Source organism: Lithobates pipiens, unplaced genomic scaffold (assembly GCF_037356315.1).
Source record: "Lithobates pipiens isolate NorthernLeopardFrog02 unplaced genomic scaffold, aLitPip1_a1.2 Scaffold_8, whole genome shotgun sequence".
Lineage (NCBI taxonomy): Eukaryota > Metazoa > Chordata > Amphibia > Anura > Ranidae > Lithobates > Lithobates pipiens.
In genome coordinates, this window is record NW_027507903.1 from 679,974,854 (window position 1) to 679,994,255 (window position 19,402).

The window sequence follows — 19,402 nt, forward strand, 5'->3', positions numbered from 1 at the left end:
GTAATGGCCGACTCTGATTCTATGCAGACATAGAAAACAAAATATAATACGACGCACTCTGAATATGACTAGTAAACAAACTCGTATAGTGTTGAATGGGAATGAACATAGAGTATAAATAGTATTAATGACCACAATGGGCTGTTACAGTCAGTAATGTCCATGAAGTATAAGGAAAAATAATTAAAATAGTTAAAAGAATTAACAAAGAATTAAAAAGAAACAAAAAATCTGGTTCTATGCAGAGCCTGCTATTACCAGTATATCCCGATTACCCATTGATCTCTTTATTGGAGATGAGAAACCAACGGTCTAACAAAGGCTTTATTACGGGAGAATTGTTTGACAAGGTATGGCAGGAAATGGAAAAAATTATGGAAATAAAAGGTTATACGGCATATACCCCTATATGGAATAATAGCAGCTATGCGGAACTGATGGAACTGGAAGGGTTTGAGATATGGAAGCCTCAAGGGACTAAGATATATGACACAGGTATTCCAGGATGAAGTGATAAAGACCTTTATTGAACTAAGAAATGAATATAATATCCCAAACAAAAGATGTTTTCCTACAGTTCAGGCACGCATTACAAGCACAGGCGGAATTTAAATTTAATAATTCTGAGGTAATGTCCTTGTTGGAAAAGACAAAAAAAAAAAAAAGGTCTGATTTCACAAATCTATAATATACTATATGATAAATTTAAAGGATATACCAGCAAGAGCAGCGCGGTCATGTGATATAGGGCCAATGTCAGATGAACGATTGGCAATCGGCACTGTCGGCAACATCCCTGTCATCTCTATCCCCAACACAAAATTTAACACAAATATTCATATTACACAGGGCTCATTATACACCAGAGAAATGATTTAAATGGAAACGTAGAGATACAGCCCAATGCCCCAGATGTAAAGGGAGGCCGGCGGACTTAATCCATATGTTATGGAGATGCCCCAAGCTCCACCGCTATTGGAACAAAGTGATATCAATGATTAATAGTGCTTTTGGGACCAGAATGTCTCCTGAACCGGGAGGCTGCCTCTTGGGTATCCTAGACAAATGGGGTATCTTGGGGGGGAATACAGGATATCATTAACTAGGATCTTATTTCAGGCGCATAAGCTCATAGCACAAAAGTGGACATCATCAAGCCCACCTACAATAGCGGAATGGAAGATACAAATAAGGGGAACATTAGTTAAGGAAAAGTATATATTTTTACACAGAGGCTGCCCAGGGAACTTTGAAAAGATATGGAGAAGAGGGACGGACATTTTGGATATATAATGTGGCGGGAGAGGGGGGAGGGCGAACTTTTATGAGGGTTTTCTTGGGAAACATTATATAAAATAAATATATAAAAAGTATATATTTTTACACAGAGGCGGCCCAGGGAACTTTTGACAAGATATGGAGAAGAGGGACGGACATTTTGGATACATAATGTGGCGGGAGAGTGGAGAGAAGGGGATGGAGCGCTTCCAATCTCAGATGAACAATGGGCATCGGCACTGTCGGCAACATCCCTGTCATCTCTATCCCCAACACAAAATTTAACCCAAATATTCATATTACACATGGCTCATTATACACCAGAGACATTTTTTTAATGGAAACGTAGAGATACAGCCCAATGCCCCAGATGTAAAGGGAATCCGGTGAACTTAATCCATATGTTATGAAGATGCCCCAAGCTCCACCACTATTGGCACAAAATGATATCAATGATTAATATTGCTTTTGGGACCAGGATGTCTCCTGAACCGGGAGGCTGCCTCTTGGGTATCCTAGACGAATGGGGTATCCGGGGGGGAAATACAGGATATCGTTAACTAGGATCTTATTTTAGGCGCGTAAGCTCATAGCGCAAAAGTGGACATCATCAAGCCCACCTACAATAACGGAATGGAAGATACAAATAAGGGGAACATTAGTTAAGGAAAAGTATATATTTTTACACAGAGGCTGCCCAGGGAACTTTGAAAAGATATGGAGAAGAGGGACGGACATTTTGGATATATGTGGCGGGAGAGGGGTAGGGAGCACTTTTATGAGGGTTTTCTTGTTTTTTTTTCCACCCCATCTTATTTCGTGCCTGGGTATATTGGGTGTATGTTGTTTGCTATTTGTGATGTTTTTGTATATTGCTTGAAAAAGTAATAATAAAGAATGATCTGATTAAAAAAAAAAGAGCCTTTTTACACAATGCAGAGAATTAATCACTTGAGTATAACAAGCATGCTATTCTGCATATAGAGACTGATTTTACTGTTGTGGGTTTAGCAACACTTTAAGGAATAACAATACAATCCAAAATGGAGGAATCGGAGGAAGGACAGATCGCCGCTCAGATCATTCCGGAATAACATTCAGTAGATATCAGTCAGTAGAATCATCGTCATCATCTGTATGTGAAGAAAAGGAAAATGATGAATAATCAGTGTAATGATATCATTCCATTCTGGACATTCTCTTCATATCAGGATCCGTGTATTACCTGCAGAGGAGGAGACGGCTTCACCAAGACCATGTTCTACTCTTCTTCTGTCTATAGATACCTCCCATCCTACTTCCCTTCAATAAAGAATCAAATGAGAGTGTTAACCACTTTAAGACCGGGCCTACTTTTCAAACTTGTTGTTTACAAGTTAAAATCATTTTTTTTTTTTGCTAGAAAATTACTTAGAACCCCTCAACATTATATATTTTTTTTCTAATACCCTAGAGAATAAAATGGCGGTCGTCACAATACTTTCTGTCACACCGTATTTGCGCAGCGTTCTTTCAAGCGCCCTTTTTTTTAAAAAAAATACACTTTTTTAAATTAAAAAATAAGACAACAGTAAAGTTAGCCCGATTGTTTTTATATTGTGAAAGATGATGTTACGCCGAGTAAATTGATACCCAACATGTCACGCTTCAAAATTGCGTGGAATGGTGACAAATTTTGACCCTTAAAAATCTCCATAGGTGGCGTTTAAAAAATTCTGGAGGTTGCATGTTTTGAGTTACAGAGGAGTTCTAGGGCTAGAATTATTGCTCTCGCACTCATGATCGCGGCGATACCTCACATGTGTGGTTTGAACACCGTTTTCATATGCGGGTGCTACTCATGTATGCGTTCACTTCTGCATGGGAGCTCAGCGGTACGGGACACGTTAAAACATTTTTTGTTTTGTTTTTTTCTTATTTTTTTTACCTTTTATTTTTACACTGTTCGTTGTCACTTTTATTCCTATTACAAGTAATATTATTCCTATTACAATGTAAACATCCTTTGTAATAGAAAAAAAAGCATGGCACGACCTCTTAAATATGAGATCTGGGGGGTCAAAAAGACCTCACATTTCATATTTACACTAATATGCAATTAAAAAAATGTTGTTTGAAAAAAATTATTAAACAAAAATGTCTCTTTATAAACTATAGGCTGAAGTGACGTTTTGATGTCCCTTCCACCCTGCAGTGATATGGAGCCGGGTGGGGGCCATCTTCCTCCTCAGTCAGCTCCCTACCTAACACGGAAGAGGACCCAATCACCTCCACCGCTGATGGTGGCTCCGGTAAGTGGCGGAAGCCCCTGGGGCGGAGCGGGAGGGGAGTGATCTCGCAGGCAATCCGCCGCATAGACCACTTTTATCTGAAAGCGGACCGCCCGCAGAAGAAGAGGATACGGGGTTATGGCAGCTAGCTGCTGCCATAATAATGATATTCCACTTCAAAGTGGTGCCGGGTGCTCAGTTAGCCCTTGTACACACGGTCGGAAATTCCGATGGAATGTGTCTGATCGGACCGTTTTGTCGGCTATTCCGACTGTGTGTGGTCTCCATCGGATACTCAGACGGACCAAGTTTTCCAACTTGTTGGTAAAATATTTAGACAAAATGCTCCGATCGGACATACTCCGATCATGTGTAGAGAATTCCGATCGGACAAAGTGCCACGCATGCTCAGATCAAATTCCTACATCAAAGCTATTGGCTACTAGCCTGAACGTAGTCCCATCGTAACTAAATTACGCCATCACGTTCTGAACGATCGGATTTTCCAACAACTTTGTCCGACCGTGTGTATGCAACAGTTTCGGACAAAATCCGACGGATTTGGTTGTCGGAATGTCCGACCGTGTGTACAGGGGCTAAGAAATGATGGAAAAAGGGGGGGGGGGGGGGCTCATGCTGTTCCCTGTAAAAAATAATGCAAAGGGAGAGCTCGTACTGTGCTCTGTAAGAAACGAGGGACATTTTTTACACACTAATGTGAAGTATTTTTCTGTCTTCCTGTAAATGCGTGTGATGTGTAATGTACAATGTATATCAGCGGTCTCATATGCTGGGAGTAGATCTGACATACATTGTATGTACTGTAGATGGTGGGATGTGTGATCTCATCTCTTCATAATAGACCCCAGTATGCAGCCACTTGTGCCCCATCACATGCAGCCACTTGTGCCCCATCATATGCAGCCACTTGTGCCCCATCATATGCAGCCACTTGTGCCCATCATATTCAGCCACTTGTGCCCATCATATTCAGCCACTTGTGCCCCATCAAATGCAGCTACTTGTGCTCATCAAATGCAGCCACTTGTGTCCCATCAAATGCAGCCACTTGTGCCCATCATATGCAGCCACTTGTGCCCCATCACGTGCAGGCACTTGTGTCCCATCACGTGCAGCCACTTGTGCCCCATCATGTGCAGTCACTTTTGCCCCATCATGTGCAGTCACTTGTGCCCATCATATTCAGCCACTTGTGCCCATCATATTCAGCCACTTGTGCCCCATCAAATGCAGCTACTTGTGCTCATCAAATGCAGCCACTTGTGTCCCATCAAATGCAGCCACTTGTGCCCATCATATGCAGCCACTTGTGCCCCATCACGTGCAGCCACTTGTGCCCCATCACGTGCAGCCACTTGTGCCCCATCATGTGCAGTCACTTGTGCCCCATCATGTGCAGTCACTTGTGCCCCATCACGTGCAGCCACGTGTGCCTCATCACGTGCAGCCACTTGTGCCCCATCACGTGCAGCCACTTGTGCCCCATCACGTGCAGCCACTTGTGCCCCATCACGTGCAGCCACTTGTGCCCCATCACGTGCAGCCACTTGTGCCCCATCACGTGCAGCCACTTGTGCCCCATCACCTGCAGCCACTTGTGCCCCATCACATGCAGCCACTTGTGCCCCATCACATGCAGCCACTTGTGCCCATCATATGCAGCCACTTGTGTTCCATCAAATGCAGCCGCTTATGCCCCGTCATATGCAGTCGCCTGTGCCCCATCACGTGTAGCCACTTGTGCCCATCATATGCAGCCGCTTGTGTCCCATCACATGCAGCCGCTTATGCCCCATCACATGTAGTTGCTTATGCCCCATCACATGCAGCCACTTGTATCCCATCAAATGCCGCCATATGTGCCCCATCAAATGCCGCCACATGTGCCCCATCAAATACCGCCACATGTGCCCATCATATGCAGCTGCTTGTGCCCATCATATGCAGCCACTTGTGCCCATCATATGCAGCCACTTGTGTACCATCACGTGCAGCCACTTGTGTCCCATCACATGCAGCTGTTTATGCCCCATCACATGCAGCCACTTGTATCTGATCACATGCAGCCATTTGTGGCCATCATATGCAGCTACTTGTGCCCATCATATGCAGCCACTTGTGTCCCATCAAAGGCAGCCACTTGTGCCCCATCATATGCAGTTACTTGTGCCCATCATATGCAGCCACTTATGTCCCATCAAATGCCGCCATATGTGCCCCATCAAATGCCGCCACTTGTGCCCCATCAAATGCTGCCACTTGTGCCCCATCAAATGCTGCCACTTGTGCCCCATCAAATGCCGCCACTTGGGTCCATCAAATGCTGCCACTTTTGCCCCATAAAATACAGCCACTGTGACCCCCATCCGCAGTCCACCTATTTTTAAGCCTATTGGAGCCTAATTGGAGCTCTAATCAGGTGCTTCAAAAATAAAATAACCCCGCTACTGTAATTCAGATGCTTGGCATCCGAAAAGGGTCCGGACGCCTAAATAGGGCAGTGGCGGCCAAGGATAGATTCATGCAATGCATGAATCTATCCATTATTCATAATGGACGGGCTCCCCCTACCAGTATGTAATTACACCAAACAATCCTCTCTGTCCTCAGACTTTAGGTATTTGAAAGGTGTCCTTCTTTTATAGCGCCCCCCACCCCCTTGCAAATCACCCACCTAATACGAGACCCCTCATGGCCATCCAACCATTGGGATAGCAGACTGTATGCTGGGTGTGCTGGGCTGTCATGTGTACAGGCTGAGAACACACATCTGATTGGCTCGGTTATACTACCAAATTGGATAGACAGCGGGGGGTGGGGTGGGAGATTGTAGGACTTCACTACGATTTTTAGTGGAAGATCTGATTTTCCTCATCCACCCTTCTATATTGATAAAACTTGGGATGAGAAATAAATTCTCCATCATCTGGGAAATCTGTGACTGGCACAGGAAATTTAAATCATCTCTCTTGTTATCTGTATAACTACAGAGACCTCCAATGGGTTCTACAGAAATTGTATAGAATGTTTGTCACCCGTCCTTCCATTTTTTTTTCATTACAGAGCAGCCCGGGTGTCAGAAGACCTCAAAACAATGTTCCACTTCCATCATCTCATCACCACCCAATGGTGCATATATTTCACTAGTCAGAGTCTAAGACCCCATACACACTATTAGATTTTCTGCATATTTTTGTCTTAAGATTTACCAAAACCATATAATATGAGGTCACACCTTAGGAGTTTAAATTTGTATGCAATCAGGCAGGCCCTTGCACTATATGGTAGCCATGTAAAACCATGTAGTCCAAGGGTCCCCGCTGACAGCTGAAAGTAAAAAAAAAGAATTGCCGGCAAAAAAACGCAAAAAACAATGTGGGGTCCCCCCAGGTCCATATGGGTCTAGTATGGATTTAACAAGGGGGTCCCCAGATCCGGCCTCCCCCCCTATGTGAATGAGTATGGGATACATTGTACCCCTACTCATTCACCAAAAAAAGTAGTGTAGTGTGAAAAAATACAGTAGACAGTTTTTGACAAGTCTTTTATTAAAAATATCTTCTTTTTCCTCCGGTTTTCCTGCATCTTCTCTTGCAACTTCCTCCTGTGGGCTTCTCCTTCTCCTGGTTCTTCTTCCGCTCTTTTTCTTTCTCTGGTCTTCTTTATCCGGGGTGCTTCTTCCTCTCCCGCCGACGACCCTCCACCAATGCTGCATCTCGCTGATCTGTCCGTGCCGATGTCAAGCATTTCTTAGATAATGATGGGGGCGTGGTCATATGATGATATCACCCAGAGGCCCATCCCCCTTGTGACATCACCATCTAGGGCATGAAGGGTCCATGACATCATAAAGGGGTGGGCCTCTTGATGACGTCATCCGATGGCCACGCCCCCCACTGTTATCCAAGAAATGCTTGACATCGTCGCGGACAGATCATCGTGACGCAGAATCGTAGGAGGGTCGGCGGCGGGAGCGGCGGCAGAGAAAGAAGCACACCAGACAAAGAAGACAGAAGACAGAAGAAGAGTGGAAGAAGCAGTGGGAAAAGGAGACGCCCGGAGGAGGAAGATGCAGGAGAAGATGGAGGAAGAAGCGGGGAAGAAGAAGATATTTTTAATAAAAGACTTGTCAAAAATTGTGTACTGTACTGTATTTTTTCACACTACATGACTTTTTTTTGGTGAATGGGTAGGGGTAACCCATACTCATTCACATAGGGGGGAGGATGGGATATAGAGGCCCCCTTGTTAAAGGGGGCTTCTATATTCCGATAAGCCCCCCTGCCGGAGACCCCAACAACCACCAGGCAAGGGAAGAGGTCATTGTCCCCATCAACATGGGAATAAGGTGCACCCACCCCCCCCCCATGTTGAGAGCATGTGGCCTGGTACAGTTCAGAAGTGGGGGGCACTCACTCGTCCCCTCCCTTTCCTGACCTGCCGAGCTGCATGCTCCGATAAGGGTCTGGTATGGATTTTGGGGGGTTCCACACCATTTTTTTTTACATTTTGGCATGGGGGGGTTCCCTGCGAAACCATACTAGGCACAAAGGGCCTGGTATGGACCTGGGAGGAACCCCACAGCATTTTTTTTCACAATTTTTTTTTGCCGGAAATTCTTTTTTTTTTCATTTAGCTGTCAGAGGAGAAGCCCACTGACAGCTTATGACTTATCGGTTGTTAAGGACACGGTGGCCGGCTTCCTGGCCCCCTCCTTAGCAACCAGTTATATACAGTGTATGTACAGCAAAAAAAAAACACAAATCGTGGAAAAATTGAGGCAAAAACATGGTACTTGAGTTTGATGTGGGTCTATTACATGCAAAACTCAGCATTTTGCGAGAAAAAGTCCCTGACCATTTCCAAAAACGCAGAGGCACATGTGAACATGTTCCATAGGAACCCATGTTAAAAAAAATGTCCCTGCATTTCTGCAAAATGCATCAAAAAATGTATTATTGTTAATCGGAATTTTGGTTGGAAAAAGCTCTGATGGTTTTCCCGACGGAATTCCGACGGGATTTCCCTCAAGTTGTCACATAAAATTCCGACCGTCAAGAACTCGGTGACGTACAACACGTACGACGGGGCTAGAAAAGGGAAGTTCAATAGCCAGTAGCCAAATAGCTTCCGTCTCGTAGTTGAATCTGAGAATGCGTGAGTTTTTTGCGTGTCGGAATTGCCACAGACAATCACATTTGCGGAGAGGAACTTTTCCCGACCGAAAAATTGAGAACATGCTCTCAATCTTTTGCTGGCTGGAATTCGGCCAGCAAAAGTCTGATGGAGCGTACACACGGTCGCATTTTCCGATGAAAAAAACTCTCATCGGTCTTTTGCGGGCCGAAATTCTGATCGTGTGTACGTGGCACTAGACTTAGCATGTGTGTTACCTCCAATGTAACAGGTCTTACCATTTTTTCAGAGTGAAGCCGGCTTTCCGGAAGACCTCACAACAACGATCCACTTCTGAGTCCGACATCTTCTCATCATCATCCAATGTAACCTCCAGTTTGGTCAGAGTTCGGTTTGTGTTGATAATGGAGCAAAGATCATCGCAGCACGATAATGTCATTTTACAGCGATAAACTCTGGTGGGAGAAGCAGGAAAGAGAGGTGAAATGTTCTTCCAGTGACATGAAGTAGACAAGTCCAATGAATAATTAGCGGGTTCGGTCTTAGAAAATGAAATTTTGGGACATTTGGATGGATTTTTTCATGGAATATTGTTTGGACCTCCCCTGTGAAATGTAGATGAGTTGTCACCCAACCGGAAAAGTTTTAGGGCTCAATTCACTAAAGAATATTTCAGGAGATAATTGGATCATGTGACATATTTTTTTTTCCAATTATCTCATGCTATATTTAAAAAAATGTCAATGTCGCCGTCAGTAAAAAAAATGCTTGGTACATATGGCATAAACTGACTCTAAAGTCAATTCACGAAATTATATAAATAAATAAATGCATTTGTTGAAAAAGTAATGGTCTAGTCTTGTGTTACTCAAGGAATATATTCAATTAGTGCTGGTTGTTAAGGAGTCGGCAGCTGGCAGCATATCCTTAGTGTCCTTAACAGCCAGTAAACAACATGGTTGTCCTGCATCGGATGGCCACCGCTTCCCGCTGACTCTTCTGTCTTCTGTCGGGATTTCCGGATCCCCCTATGTGGATGAGTAGGGGTTAAACAGCACCCCTACTCATTCACAAAAAAAGGCAAAAAGAATATTAAAAACACAGTTTTTGACAAGTCTTTGATTTAAAAAAAAAAAAAATGTCCCCAAAGTTGACCCAGCGTAAAGCGCGATAAACGCCGGGCCGCTGACCTGAACAAAAAAGAAAAGAAATACCCGACAGGCACTGACGCTTGGCCACCGCCGAATGACAGCTCCACCATCTTCCATTGCTAAATAAACAAAGGGGCAGACCACCCGATGATGTCACATGTGACCTCGCCCCCTTATTACACTAATGAACAGGCATGCTGGGGTGATGATGTCACAATGTGGCAGGGTTACCCAGTGATGTTATTGGGTTCCCTTCCCCATTCATTTATTTAGCAGCGGGAGGTGGTGGAGCTGTCATTTGGAAAGACCCAAGCGTCGGTGCTGTTCTGGTTTTTCTTTTTTTTTACTTTTGTTCAGGTCAGTGGCCAGCATTCATAGTTTCATAGTTAGTTTCATAGTTAGTAAGGTTGAATAAAGACACCAGTCCATCCAGTTCAACCTGAGTGTCTACAATTGTGCCTATCCCTGTACATTACACATTGTGACGGATGTTGAATCTACTTTGGGATTGTTTTTTGGGTTTTTGGACTTGTCAAAAAGTGGCTGTGTTTTCATTTACTTTAAACTTATTGTTTTTTGAGTGGTGGTGTATTCCGTTGGAAGAAATCGCATCCTGGCACATGTGAATGGTCAAGTTGGTGACAAGATACACAGTGGGTCCAACCAAAAAATCACAGTGATACCTAACTACTGATAGAAGGTCCATCCATTGAGTATAAATCCATGTGGGGTCACCATGGAAGTGGTCTTGTATTCATCTGTTACTAATGGCACCGCCACCTGTTCCCTTACCTTTTGCTTTTTAAGCAACTATTATCTGATTGGGACTTATCCCGCACAAGACCGGACTTTCCAGCAAACTAGGACCGACGTGATTAGTCCGTCGGACAATCCGATTGTGCGTGGGCTAATACGTTAGTTTTTTGGAAAAAATCTGGTGGACCAAGAGAACATGTTTCAAATCTATCCAAGGAACTCAATTCCGACGGACTCAAATCGGGAAAACCGTTCGTCTGTGTGCTGGTCCGACGGACCAAATACGACGCAAGGGCAGCTATTGGCTAATGGCTAATGAGCTTAATTTTTTAGTCCTGTTTACGTCACCATGTTCAAAATGAATGGACTTAGTCCGTTCATGTGTGGATAAGTCCGTTCTTTCGGAAGGTCCATCTGAACTCCGCCAAAAGTCTGTCGGGAAGACCGTTGGACCTAGTTTGCCGGAAAGTCCGGCCGTGTGTATGCGGCATTACTGATACATTGGACATTCGTTTAATTAGACATAATGTTCTGGTGTTGTTCATTTGTTTATTTATCGTTTGCACATGTGGCAAAATATTTAGCAACTTTGATTCCCAATTTTGGTAGCACAGTCTTTATGCACATTTATAGAGCTCACATTATAGAGTTGGAGTTATAGAGTTAGACACATTTTGAAGACTACAGCAGCCACAATCACATGTATCTGTGTTTCCCTACTTTTGGTTTCTTTTGGTTTGTAGCGTAGAGTTTTCATTGTTATTTGTCAAAATAGAGCTTTATGGTCACAATCATAAGCGCTATGTTTGGGAAGGGGTCAACAAGGCCTATAGTGACCAGAATATCATCCCCACTGTGAAGCATAGTGGTGGCTCACTGATGTTTTGGGAGTGAGTGAGCTCTAAAGGCGGGGGGGGGGGGATCTTATGAAAACTGATGGCAAGATGAATGTAGCATGTTTTTAGAAAATACTGGCAGACAAATTGCATTCTGTTGCACGTAAGCTGCGCATGGCATGCTCTTGAACTTTTCAGCATGACAATGATGCTAAGCACAAGACCATGGTTGAGCCTCCAGTGGTTGGAGCAGAAAATGGTGAAGGTCCTGGAGTGGCCATAACAGTCTCCTGACCTTAATATCCTCGAGACAATGTGGAGAGATCTCAAAGGTGTGCTTCATGCAAGACGACCAAAGACTTGACCTGGATGCATTTTGCCAAGATGAATGGGCAGCCACCTGCAAGAATTTGGGCCCTATAGACAACTATTACAGAAGACTGACTGCCATCATTGATGCTAAAAAGGGGCTATACACGGGATTAAGAACTAAGGGGATGCAGACTTTTGAACAGGGGACTTTGATTGTTGCCATGTTTTGTTTTATGATTGTGCCATTCTGTTATCACCTACAGTTACGATATGTGAATCCCATAAAAAATAAAAGAAATGGGTTTTGCCAGCTCACTCATGTTTTCTTTAAAAATTGTACATGCTGTATTTTACCAATTCTCCAAGGGAAGGCAAACTTTTGAGCACAACTGAAAGAATGGAATGGACACCATCAAAGTACAAGGAAGTCATGCCACATCCATACAGACTACAGAGACAAATACAGATCTGTGATAGTATATTAGGGAAAATAACCAAAAACTCGAATGCAGCATGCACACGAGCAGACTTCTCGTCGGACTGAACTCAGAAGGACTTTTTGACGGAGTTCCGCCGGAGTTCCCGCCAAAACGGACTTGCCTACACATAATCGCACCAAAGTCCGATTGTTTAGAATGCGATGATGTACGACGGGACAAGAAAAGGGAAGTTCAATAGCCAGTAGCCAATAGCGGCCCTTGCGTCATTTTTGGTCCGTCAGAACAGCATACAGACGAGCGGTTTTCTCGAAGGGAACTGGTTCCTCCGGCAAGATTTGAAACATGTTCTATTTCTAGGTCCGTCAGAATTTTAGAAAGAAAAAGCCAGATAGAGCCCACACATGATCGGAATGTCCGACAGAATTATTCCGTCTGACCTTTTCTGCTGGAAAGTCGCGTGTATAGGGCATTAGGGAATGGTCATCACAAAATTAGTAGAAAAGAGAACTGGATACCATCATCAAGGGGAGAAAAGTCAGTAAAATCCACTTATGATGATCCGTAGAAGGAGTGTAAATATCTCAAGCAGTCCAGTAACTCTGTAGAGAGCGTGTCTCTGGAGTAGAATGTCCCCCATATCATTACTGAGATCCGCACAGAGAAATGAGGAGCACATATTGATTAGGAGCAGATAAGGCCCGACATAGCGGGGGGACTCGAGGGGAAACTTGGTTAGGAAATAACCCATAAGTCTTTCGTGAAGTCAGACATCTGCAGATAGAACTAATGGCACAGACTTGAGACACAAAGTCCACTTTCTTGTTGATATCACCCAGAAAAACTGAAATTCCAAAAACAGGTAAAACCACCCAGAAGGAGAATATAAGGAGGAAGATCTTCACCAGAGGAGAACTCTACTCATTTTATGAAAAATACTGTAGTTTGTATTGAGGAAATCAAACAGAAAGGAACAAAGTACTATCAGATGAAGCTGACTGCCCAGCTCTACATACGGTAGTATAATATGTCATTGTGGAGGGACTCCGGAGGGGGTTTATGTCCATAGGATACAACCTTCATACCTGAAGAGAACCCCCACCAGGAGCAGAGAGGGGGAGATAGACAATCACTGCCCAGAGCCAGGACAGAGGAAGCCTTGGGACTTTTTATGGCAGACAAGGACTCTTATAGGGAATGCGAGTTAGGGATGTTCATCATTTCTTTTAATGAAGGGGGATGGGTAACGTTCCAGGATGTATAACTACTATCCTGCAGAAGGGAGACAACGAAAGAGAATATTTCTGAAGTATGGGTTGTATTTGAAATGGGACGGCCTTTTGTAGAGAAGTGAGAACTATATTATGTTGTTGCCTTCAGAGGAATGTATCATGTTTTCTGTCTTTAATATAGTCAGGATTTGCGTATAAAAAAATTAGCATTTCCATTTCAACCCAGCAGGTGGAGCTGAAATCTTTTTTTTTTCACATGTTTACCTGCCCGTTTTTCCTGGTTCACTGTACAAACCATGTTATTTACAGAGCTCAGTAGCTCAAGCTGTAATTTCCACTCACAACTTATTGACTCAGAGGAGTGAGAAAGAGGGGGGGACAGATGTGTCTGCAGCTAGAGGGGTCAGTGATGGCTTATTTTAAAGCTTATTTACTGCTTGTTAAGATTATGGATGTTCATTACATGTGTACATAACCTGATCACAGTTCTACTTTAAGAGGGACCCCAAAATCCCATGGAATAGATAACAATGAGGAAGATTCCCCTAGAGAGGGGAGAACACAGGAGAAGAGGACAGGTGATGGAAGATACTACATCGGGGAGGATGGAAGACATCCAGATATGTAAGGAAAAACTGAGAGACGGGAACAATCACAAGACATTACATTTCCCGATCACTGCAGGATCACAGATTTCTCTTACTCTAACTCCTGAATTTTACTCTCCGGGTTCATCAGAAAGGAAATATTAACAGATTTCATTTTATCTTCTGAAGAGGAGGACTCTTCTTCATCCTCTGCTTTGTCCTCTCCTGGACAATCTTTACTGGAAATAGCACAATGCCAAAACCTAAAACACAATAATGAGATAATAATTAGCACCAAGAATGGTCGACCTCTGACACTGAGAATAACAATGTAACACCCAACATTTCCCTTCCACATGGCTGCATTCCCATTGGCTCATACTGGACCTGATGAGGACTTTTCATTGGTGTCTATGAGCAGTCTTTGAAGTCACACGCAAGACAAAACTTAGATGAAGCCCCTGACATACGGTATATACAGGATCTCTGGCCTATCTACACAGGGGTCTCCATTCATCAACAGTTTATGGAAAATCTGGAAAAAAAAAACTATTTGGTTCCCAATATAAAATGCAATGGCATTTTTTCCATTCCATAGATCTCCGAACACCAAGCCATCCTTTCATTGGCTGGAAACACCCATTCATGCCTACCAATGAATGACTAGCAGATCACACCTGACCTGGCAGTAGGAGGGCGATATGTCAGGTGGCACCACTGCTGAACACTGGACAAACTCTATGAGATGCAGACATACTGGGAAGGTCATAGAATCTATTGACGGGACATAATATCACAATACTGGGGGGGGGGGGGGGGGCTATGAAGTTAAATGTGAGGGATTGCAGTCATCATTTCATTCTGTTTTTACGGGCACCCAGCTCACACTTCCTCCCCTGGCTCCACGGCACCGTAAGGAATTACACCTTCCCCCCTCCCTCCCTGCAATCTTCTGGGACTCGTCACAGGTCCCAGAAAATTGCCCCGGCCATTCACAGCACGCAGCGTGGCATCGGGCATGTGCAGTGCGCGCCCGGCTGTAAAGCCACAGCCGGGCACCCACGGTTACAATGCTGGCTCCTCAGAGAGGAGGAAGAGAGGATCGGGGCTTTCGTGCGCCCGCATAGCTGTACCATAGGACAGGTGAGTGTCTGATTATTAAAAGTCAGCAGCTACACTTTTTATAGCTGCTGACTTTTAAATGGGTGGGACTCCGCTTTAAAGAGGAAGTAAACCCTGATTGGCTTACTTCCTCTTTAATTCCCCGCAAAGGTAAAGCATAATGGACTACTATGCATCGCATAGTAGTCCATTATGTGTCACTTACCTGACACAGGAGCCAGCGAAGTCACCGCTGTCCCCTGTAGTCCGCCGCATCCATCTTCTTGGTGGGTCTTGCTGCTCCGGCGCTGGCATTCGTTGGAGCAGCAATGACGTCACTCCCGCACATGTGCACAGGAGCCGCAACTCGTGGCACATCGCCGTTAACTGCGGCGCACTCAGTGCTCCTGCACGTCGCTGTCTATGGCGCATGCGCCGTAGACAGCGGTGCCTGTCTTTCGGCAAATATCTCCTAAACTGTGTAGGTTTAGGATATATTTCTTAGACCTACAGGTAAGCCTTAATCTAGGCTTACCTGTAGATCAAAGTGTGTTGTAAGCGTTTACAACCACTTTAAAGAACACTTTCTCTCCAGTTCAAATGTTTTTCCTTTACCTACATTTACATTATGACCACTAGATGGAGCTGATGTTCAAAGGAAATAAGTATTTATTGTAACAAATCATCTACTGCAGAGAGTGACCTTCTATACAGAACTGATACAATGTTGCAGGGAGTGATCTCCTATACAGAACTGATACAATGTTGCAGGGAGTGATCTCCTATACAGAACAGATACAATGTTGTAAAGATGAGACTCGGTTTTGTGACACGTTTTCTGGAATGAACCCTTCACAGATTACCTAAGGTACACAACGGAGTTCTGTCTCTGCAACATTGTATCCATTCTGTATAGCAGTTCTCTCTACAGTATCTGATCATTACACTGTCAGTGGTGAGCACAGGAATCTCCATATACTGAGCACAGCTCTCCCTCACATTATTTCCTCTTCTGGTTGAATGTTCTTAGGGCTATTTTCTCTTAGGATCAAATGTTAGGGAATGTTACAGATAGAAACTGACATTTCACACACATTGCAAACATGGCCGGGACTTTTTGTGACTTCTGTGCAAATTCTAGAATATTCACACAACTTGTTTAATAAATAGACCCCTAACTTCTAACAAGTGTGGTAGATGGAGAACATGTCTGAAAATCACCGTTATACTGTATGCAGGTTCCTGCCCATTCTGTATATTCAGTTAGGATATCCTCACACTCACTTACCCGGCCTTCTGACACCTGTGTAGTAATGGAGATATCATTTTCTGGCACTCTGGACCCACCGTGAGCCACCCAAAATATAAATACTGAAAACTTTCTCTCTTCAACGTCTTCAAGCAATAGCTCAGCTGCTTGGAATAATTACTGTCCATCCACAAGTGACCAGTGTCTGAGCTGTAGAGCTTCAACCCTGAACAACCAGACATGACGTCTCTAATGAAGTCCTCATCCTGAGTCTCATACAGACAGAAGATTGTCTGAGTATAGAAACTCTGATCGATGTCCTCCATGGCCCATTCTTTCATTGCAGGTCTGGCTCGAAGGGAAATGTTGATTCCTGTGCTCTCTGAGAATGTCTTTGTCAGCTTTTTATTTAGGAGACCAAACAGGAATTGTACAGCTAATGCTAAATGTGGGGAATCCTTAGTGGAGGCACGGAGTGATTTCCCTGTACAGATCTCCGGGAGGAAAGTACCTTCCATAGACCCGGACCCATCATCCATCCCATAATAGAGAGCAGCAAGGAACTCCTGTACACTCAGGTGGATGAAGCTGTAGCAGGTCTGGTGACGGACGTCCCAATGAAAGATGTTCTCATTCAGAAATACAGACTCCACCTCATCCAGAGAAAGTCCATGTCTTTCTAGATCTTTCTTTTCAAATAAGATTTGTTGGTTCAGAACTCCCTGATTGGCCAGAGCACACAGCTTCTTCAGACAGGTTTGTTTCCGGTGTACAGACTGCTCCTTCTTGCTGTGATGGGTTAGTAAGACCTCCAGGTAGAGAAGATAAATTGAAGTCGTTGTATGACACCAGATTGGACCCAAACCTTTTTGTATTTCTTGATTCATTACAGTGCAGACAATCCAACATGTGATGGGGACGGCACACATGGTGTACACAACTTCATTGGCTTTTATTATACTCAGAACCTTGTCTGCATCTTCTTTATTTCCAAAGAATTTATGGACATATTCCTCTCGATCGTCACTTGTAAATCCCAGGATTTCCACATTGCGAGAATCATTGATGAATGTGTTAAGTTTCTCCACGGCCAGTGACCTTGTGGTGATGATCAGAGAAGATTCTGGGAGAACATGTCCCCTGAGCAAGCTTTGGAGAATTATTTCTTTGTGGGTTTCCACAGAAATGTCAAGACAACCCTCAGATTTCTCCTCCAGAGTCCACCTCAGTTCATCAAACCCATCGACTAGAAAGAGAAGTCCTCTATGATTTCCAGGATCCTTCAGAATAGACACCAGGTCATCTGAACTCAGTCTGCAGGTTCTGGATAAAAGCCCCACAAGACTTATGTTTTCAGGGAAGGTGTTGATTTCTCTACAGCTCAGATAAAACACAAAATCAAACTTGTCTCGGTAGAGATCCCCAGAGGCCCAGTCCAGCATGATCTTCTTGGAGGTCATTGTTTTTCCAATCCCAGCAGGTCCTTCTAACACCACAACCTTAGGGATGAAACCTTCTTTATCAGGGTCAAAGAGGGCCTGGATTGTGGTTGGGGGTCTTTTCTCCATGATCTGTAGATGTCTTTTGTCTGAACTCCTTATTTCTTGTTCTTTGTCCACTTTATTCCGGGGTCCCTTTATCATCAATAACTTGATGAATCTTTTGTGTAGATAAACAGCCTCCCCCATACGGGAATTATATACTTTAATCCTCTGGAATGTCTCTTTCGTGGACTCTTTGTGTTCCTTTCTAAAGTCTTTATGAGAAAAAAGGAGAATATTTTATTCCTCATACACACATGAAATTGTATTTATAAGACAAAGTTGGAAATATTGTATTCTAACCATAAACCCCAAGAATGTAACACTAAAAGAAGATATCCCATGAAATACAAGAGGATTGTGGAAGTATCCAAACTATGGACACATCGTCCAGACCAGAGGAGTGACTAGAACCTTCAGGGCCCCAGTGCAACAAAACATGAAAGGCCCCCTGAATGCTAGAGTGCTTTCTATTGGTCCTTGGGCCCTTTCCTCTGGTCTTATTCACACGCGTTTTGTAGCTTGAAGCCTGAAGCTACAAAACGCTAGAGGGGAAAAAATCTATTATTCTCAATGGAGATGGTTCACATCTCCACTCCATGTCACCTGAAGCCGAATGCCTGAAGCTCAAACAAGTTCTGGACCCTTTTTTGTCACTTGAATCGAGCAGATTTGGGCGTTTTTCTTCTTTTAACATTGGTGACCCTTTGCCCTGCACAAAATCGCGGCAAATCGCGGTAAAAACGCCCCAAAAAAATGCTGCAAAATCGCAGCAAATCCGCATGATTTTGTGCTTGAAAACGCTACGCTCGGGTGTGAATGCAGCCTTAGGGTTTCCCTCCAGCCCATGGCCCTTGCCTCTTATTGCTGTTGTGGGGCCCTTGATAAGCCCCGGTTCAAACTGCTGCAACTTATCATGGGACTCGCGACACATTAAATTACATGACAATGTAATGTCAATACACATTCATTTCAATGAGTGCCATTCAAATCACTGCAACTCAAGTTGCAGCAACAAATAAAAACTTTTCGCCCCACTTTTATGTTACTTTTGTGCGATTTTGAGTGCCATAGATGGCAATGTTGAATAACAAAAGTTGCAAGCAAGTCGCATGACTTTGGGGTTGCAGCAGTGTGAACGGAACCCATGATCTGCACCAGGCCCTCCTCCTGCCATCTCAGGTGCCCCCACAGTGGGGAAATGCCAGGACCCAGTTGAAAATGCAACCTTTGCAACCCTGGTAGGTCCACCACTGATTCAGACTACAAGAGATCAAAATATTCATCTAGAAGATATTTCATATCAAACGTGGATGTCCTACTAACCTGATAATCTGTTGTCGTGTGTCGTCTTCTTCAGTTTGGCTGGAAATAAGAATAGGGAAGTGATTAGTCCTGATGAACCTCTGAAATGTATAAAGTAATAACTAAGAGAGCTATTAGTGTAGCAGATCCTCCCAGACACCATCATCCCACCAACCCTCTGTAGACTGGA

General features: G+C 43.9%; 1 protein-coding gene across 2 annotated transcripts in view; it reads right to left on the bottom strand.

The window, feature by feature from the left end:
• Positions 1 to 306: 306 nt before the first annotated feature.
• The window catches only part of LOC143962067 (NACHT, LRR and PYD domains-containing protein 3-like), a 43,865-nt gene continuing 24,769 nt past the window's right edge, over positions 307 to 19,402 (bottom strand). The window contains exons 4-9 of one of the 2 annotated variants that reach the window (XM_077471402.1): positions 19,234 to 19,272; positions 16,406 to 18,122; positions 14,133 to 14,279; positions 8,984 to 9,160; positions 2,504 to 2,580; positions 307 to 2,411 (exon numbers count right to left, since the gene is read on the bottom strand). In XM_077471402.1, the coding sequence (XP_077327528.1) occupies positions 2,386 to 2,411; positions 2,504 to 2,580; positions 8,984 to 9,160; positions 14,133 to 14,279; positions 16,406 to 18,122; positions 19,234 to 19,272 (2,183 nt within the window). In that variant the 3' untranslated portion in view covers positions 307 to 2,385. Of the gene's footprint in view, positions 2,412 to 2,503; positions 2,581 to 8,983; positions 9,161 to 14,132; positions 14,280 to 16,338; positions 18,123 to 19,233; positions 19,273 to 19,402 lie in introns of those variants that run through there. The other variant, XR_013270619.1, reaches the window with a different exon arrangement.